Source organism: Notothenia coriiceps, unplaced genomic scaffold (genome assembly GCF_000735185.1).
Source record: "Notothenia coriiceps isolate Sejong01 unplaced genomic scaffold, NC01 NC01_scaffold00011189, whole genome shotgun sequence".
NCBI lineage: Eukaryota > Metazoa > Chordata > Actinopteri > Perciformes > Nototheniidae > Notothenia > Notothenia coriiceps.
This window is the reverse complement of record NW_011343890.1, coordinates 45,873-51,912: the sequence shown is the minus strand read 5'-3', so window position 1 is coordinate 51,912 and position 6,040 is coordinate 45,873. Positions and strand designations below refer to the sequence as shown.

Sequence of the window (6,040 nt, the reverse complement as noted above, 5' to 3'; positions counted from 1 at the left end):
TTATTCCTAAAAAGTATTTTAATTTGTTTTGTAAAGCACTTTGAATTGTCGCGTACAGAAAAGTACTGTATAAATAAACCTTTCCTTGCCTTAGCCATTGTCATGTTAAGAGCCATAAGTGTAATGCTTTAATGTGGTATATAAAAACCTGTATTAACTGCTTCTGAATAAAGTATCATGACCCAAATAATTTCCCTTAGCATCGCTTCAAAATAAAATGACTGAGGGGTAGAACGACAATTTACTTATCTACAAGATTAACGTAAAAAGATGGCATCAACTTAGCTGCATCATACAAGTCAATTCAACTGCTTATGTAACATTATTCAAATGCGTTGATTATAGTATAGTGAATATTTAGAAAGAGGAAAAAGCTGATCAATTCAAGTTAATATAAGTTGACTTGTGTAGTCCTCTGACCTCTGTGACATTTACTGTTTTGTCCTACAAGACAAATTCCAGCCATCTGGCATTCCGGGCATGTTCAAGCAAAAACATTTAGACGTACTGAATTTGCATCTATTATCTGGCCCTGCTCTACTGCAACACATGATAATGAAAAAAATCTTTATATTTCGCATCCGATGCTCAAAGGATTGTGGAGTTAGATGTTTGCCATATAAAAGACACACAAAGAATAGCTCTATTAGAGCATCATACAAATCATCATAGACTACAGCAGTGGTAGATGTATAGAATAATTATACAAAGAAATTGCAGTTATTTATGTTTCAAAGGCACCAGTTCAAACATTCCTCATCCCCCCCAACCTCCTGCTGTTGTCTCTGCCGCTGCTGTTGTTTTTCCTGCTGTTAGTGCTGGCTGCTGCTGCTTCAATGGCTGTTCCTTCTACTATTGCAATCTGAACTTGTTCCTACACCTCTGCCTTCTTCACGTGCGCCCATTCTCATAGCCAGCTGTTTATTTATTACCCGGAAAACAAGAGCAGAAATGAAAAATGACCTAATCTCTTGGGTGGAGTAATTTTTTCCGATTTGAGGGGCTAGAAAAGGTGTTGATGGAGCATAAAGGGACTTCAGAGCAGAATGTCAATCTCTACTGAAGTACAGTCCACGCAAAAACAAACTTATAATGACTACATAAAAAAATACTGCAAGTTCAACCACCAGTGTTAAATAAGAGCCGCTTTAAGATACTAACTAATTGCTGATGCATTACTGGCCTCTAGTGGTGAACAGTAATATGAGTGTCAAAAACTGGGTAAACTGTAATAATGCTGAAAGAGAGGCTATGGGGCAATATTGTGATATTCACTAAGCATATTTTATGACACTTGACAGGGCCAGTGTTTATAAAGTCACTTCAACATTGACTTTACTCAGTGCTAAAGACTGTTGCCTCTAATGAGGGTAATCACCCAAGTGGAATCCCACTCATTTCCATCCGATAATTACACATTAGAGTCATATGAGACCGAGAGAGAAGAGATTAATTCACTGATTGGAAATCCAGTTAAAATAACCATCAGTCTCAGAAACCCTTCTTCTGCAGTCTGTTGTGCTAATGTTCACGTCTGTGTAGGAATACAAATCAGAACAAATATCTTGATGAGGATCTACAAACAGAATAAATATTGTCTAATGTAAGGTAAGACAAAATACAAGCTTGCAAATGTAAATATCCTGGTATACAAAAATGGAAATGTACAGCAGTTTCCATGCTGTTAAAATATTACCTGGTCATTTAGGTTGGGGACTGAGTTGAAATAGTTTAAAGATGTGGAGCCAAAGAATCACACCAAGTATCAGTATAATAACAGCGCATTCACTTTATTAAGGACACACAGCAATTGGATGGACCATTTATGTGGTATTTATTTCACAATGCATTTGGAAGTTTTCATTTCTTCACAATTGGAGCGTCGTCTCTCACCGTATCGAATATTTCAATTTCCTTGATGATCCGATCAACAATCACCCTGTTGTTTCCTGAAACCATCCTTCGAGACATCACATCGAAAGGTCCCCCTTTATTTAACAAAAAGAGGCTTAATTTAGAGGGGTTTCACCAAAAAACGAAGGCTGCTTTTAATACCAATGACCAATTATTCATTTAAAATCACATGAAGCATACACACCGTCAACATCCAGGAGTAATCCACCGGCTTCTCTGACTATAACCGCCCCAGCAGCAATGTCCCAGCAGTGGATCCCGATCTCGAAGAAGGCCTCCACCGCCCCGCACGCCACCAGGCACATGTTGGTGGCAGCCGTCCCAGACCCACGGAGCCTGTCAGGACACACCAGTAAGAGTTTAATGATGACAGTACTAATGGCTGAGGGGGAGTCAAGAAAAAAGGGTCTAGCAAACTGTAACACAAAGAAAGTTGCAGTTCCTTGCCATTTAAACTCTCACTTTGGAAAATGAGCAAAGCAAGTAAAAATCCAAGATCCAAGATATCCTTCTTTTCCATTATGTTGTATTATTATTTACAATGTGTATTATTACAGTTTTTGTATGTCTAATATTCATAATTAATCTGTTTAATGGATCCATTCCAAACACAGTATAATTCATGGAAATAAAAGACTTTAAGATAACTTAACCAAATTGAATTAAATGAGATGGTAGTTAAGACTACTATGCTAAAATAGTTAGCTTCTAGCATTTGGCTAGCTCCTTTTTTCCTCTATTCTGAGCCATTGAAGCTTATAGACAACCCCAAGGGAAACCGGTTATTTTATGTCAATTAAAACTAATGTATTACTTTAAATTCTTTTTTTTGAGTAGTCAGTATATACAAGTTACAGTTATTAATTAGGTACCAGTTAACAAAAACATTAAACTTTCTAAAAAACGATTTAACCAAAGACCTTATGTCAGGTATCTAAACAAAATGTCAACTTTCCGAGAAAATCTTTTTGATTCTAGGGCAACATGTGAAAAACCACCCACCCATGCACTGGGATGCAGAGAATCTTTTTCATCGTGGAGAAGATCTTCTGCACTGTCTCCGGAGACCTGTCAGTTCCATGCTCACAGATGATAATGGACTTATTGATATCTGCAATGACAGCATGCCAAACGCGTTACTATTACAGTACAGGTGTGACGGTGACTGTCAAGTTGGCACACTAGAACATACAGTAACAGTCAAAGTCAAAAATCCTCGATATAGAATGTGAGTAACGTTTATTTTCTTTAGATAATTGTGCTTAAATGCTTTATTACCCTAATTTATTCCTAGAACATGCTGAAGGATGTGTTTCCAGATATACGCCATTTTAATTACCAAAAACAAGGCAAAAGATAGCACATGTGTAGCTTCATTTGTGTTATTTCCTTCTTTACTAATCTCCTATTGTTTTCAAATATGCTAAATAGTTCAAAGTCTTGACTGGTGCTACACAAAAAGTCAAGATAAGTGTTACCTTTCACATCGGACACCTGAATGGGTTCATCATCACAGAACGCTCCCTGCCCCCTCCTTGCTTTATACATCTTGTCCTCCATGCAGCTGTACACCACACCAAACTCCAACTGAAAACACAAGTCATGTTTGAACCTTTTAACATACTGTAGGTGTGGATAAACTTTATTGATTCTTGTGTTATTTGACATACCTCCTTATTGACTGCAAAGGCAATAGACACGGCCACAAATGGGAATCTGTGAATAAGTATATTCATTAGTCAATGGTGTGTTACACGTTATGAATACATTTAGCTTGTTTACACTGTGCATCTTTTAACAGTTTTTTTTCAAATAACTATTTCGTTAGATGGTAAAGAAAAGTCCTTGTAGAATCCACATGTTGGGAAATAAGCTTATTTGTTACCTGGCTGATAAAAGAAGATTGATAATAACCTTATGTCTGTTAAAAAGGAAATTAGAGTAAAACTGGTAAAACTGGTGTGGCTAGGCTCCTGATTTCTGTCTTTATGCTAAGCTAACTGTTTAACTTGGGTTAGTCCTGTTTGGTTTATCAAGTTTAAGTTCATTCATTCACACAAAAAACTGTCCTTTAGCAACACTGATATCTTACCCATGCACAAAGTTTGTGGTGCCATCCACAGGGTCTATGATCCATGTGGGTTTATCAGTTAAGATACTAGGCTGCTCCTTTGACACTGACTCTTCTCCAATGAAACTGTAACACAGAAGAGCCAATGACAAATTCAAGGATATGACACAAGTACAACGAATCACATATTGATGTGTGTATGTCTGTGTCCATGTCTTACCAGTGTGTGCCTTCTCCAAATTGTTCTTTAAGAGACCCAATGATGATTTTCTCCACCCTCTCGTCAGTCTGGGTGACGAGATCGACAGTGCAGCTCTTTGTCTGCACCTTTATTTCCTCCTCCCCTGCTTTCCTTATTACCTGAAAGAAATGGTATATCATTGGCACATGATTAGGGATCGTGAGAGGAAAGAAGCGTATATTTTTAATCAAAGTTACACTGGAGTAAAAGTGCATTTAGTGGTTCTTACGTACCGCTCCAGCTGCTCTTGCCACTTGAACGGCAAAATCATAAGCTTCCTGCCATTGGTCAGCCATTCTGTGTGTATAGATGCTTACTGATAAGAACCTGGAAAATGAATAAAGCTTGTAAAAGTTCACCAATGACTGCATGCAAGTGTCATGTTATTCAATACAAATGCATTCAAATAAAAATAAATACATAATTACCGTAGAACCTTTTTTCCTTTAAAGTTAAAAGCCCTTCTGGCACAAAAAGGGTTAATGGTGACGCCATATCCGTCCCTCATAACATTTCATAAAATTCCTGCATGCTTAGCACACTCATCTTTCAACAGAGTGAGTTGCGAAACACATCCGCAGCTGGCATAACTGTTTGTTTTAAATCCCCACAAGAGTCTACAGGTTTAAATTGGCATGAGGATGTGATGTTGGCAAGGGCGTAGGTTTGGTTTAAGACGTGGGGTGGGGCACAAAAAGTCAGAAGGTCTTCAGTAAAAGAAAATAGGTAAAAATGCATATAAGTGCCATTCTTTTTCTTTTAGGCCAGGTATGACACGTGTGCTTTTACATTTGGGTTTTTATCTTACTAGTGTTTTGTATTGTTTTTACGTCATGTAGGAGAGTTTTTCAGTCTGTGGCTTCCGGTCTGGTTTCATCGTCTCATGTTTTACATTTGTTTCATGTCATCTCTGTTTTTTATGTATTTATGCTATGTTTTTTAAACAGTTGTTGATGTACAGCACTTAGTTGTTTTTAAATGTGCTATAGAAATAAAATGGATTGCATTGTCTGCTTTTTATTTTTTACAAATTCGAAAAACACTACTTTATTTTGCAATGTTTCATGTCGTTCTTTACAATTTATAGGAAGTGGAGGAAGCATTCAGATCCTTTACTTGGTTGCAAACAACACAACTTTAGTTTAGGAATTTCTTATCCGGTAAAATAACATAAAGTATGAAAAGTAAAAGTATAGATTGTACATTATAGTATTGCCCTTTTAAAAACGTACATATATATGATTATTTTTCTAGAAATATTACTGGTTATTTTTCATCTCACAAATGTTTTAACGGAACAGGAAGGGTATGCAAAATCTGAAATGTAACTAAAGCTAACAGTACCTTTTAATATGTGCAGTACTTGAGTTGCATTACACCACTATTTAGATTTAACATTTTCATTTTATTGTTGTTGCAGAACAAACTGTACTGTCAGTTTTTCCTACGTCACATAATCTGCATTATCTATGCCTTTGCAAATTGTGTGTCAGAGTAATTGCTGCTAAAACAAAGATGACCAAAAGTTTAGTCATAAAACAATTATCCATCCACTATTAAGATTAGCACACATCTGTATGCACACATATATCCATCATGCATTGCTATAAAAACATTTTTTTTAAATAAAATCTTACCTTGTGAAGTCAGGTGTTCAGAGGCAGCTCCTGTTTGCTAATGCACTTTCTTTTGAAAACCTGCACTTTAAGTTCCCTTATTGGAGCGATGAAGCAACACAAAAGAGCTAACACCGAGTAGGAAAAGTACTAGCCCCACCTTCATGTTTTTTTCTTCATAGCAACCTGAAGAAAAAA

General features: G+C 36.7%; 1 protein-coding gene across 1 annotated transcript; it reads right to left on the bottom strand.

Moving 5' to 3' along the window:
* Positions 1 to 1,763: 1,763 nt before the first annotated feature.
* LOC104946573 (inositol monophosphatase 1-like) lies at positions 1,764 to 6,040 on the bottom strand. The gene is made up of 9 exons (XM_010772434.1): positions 5,864 to 6,040; positions 4,460 to 4,553; positions 4,206 to 4,345; positions 4,007 to 4,111; positions 3,585 to 3,630; positions 3,393 to 3,501; positions 2,917 to 3,025; positions 2,099 to 2,250; positions 1,764 to 1,988 (listed from the first exon to the last, which is right to left on the bottom strand). Exons 2-9 carry the CDS (start codon positions 4,520 to 4,522, stop codon positions 1,861 to 1,863), a joined length of 852 nt encoding a protein of 283 aa, XP_010770736.1. The 5' UTR covers positions 4,523 to 4,553; positions 5,864 to 6,040; the 3' UTR covers positions 1,764 to 1,860.

Excerpts from the sequence above, each read along its gene's own strand:
- LOC104946573 (XM_010772434.1), bottom strand. The coding sequence starts at position 4,522 with ATGGCTGACCAATGGCAGGAAGCTTATGATTTTGCCGTTCAAGTGGCA. Across the intron at positions 3,502-3,584 it reads CCTTTGCAGTCAATAAGGAG|TTGGAGTTTGGTGTGGTGTA; the intron begins GTATGTCAAATA and ends TTGTGTTTTCAG. Across the intron at positions 2,251-2,916 it reads CTCTGCATCCCAGTGCATGG|GCTCCGTGGGTCTGGGACGG; the intron begins GTGGGTGGTTTT and ends GTGTCCTGACAG.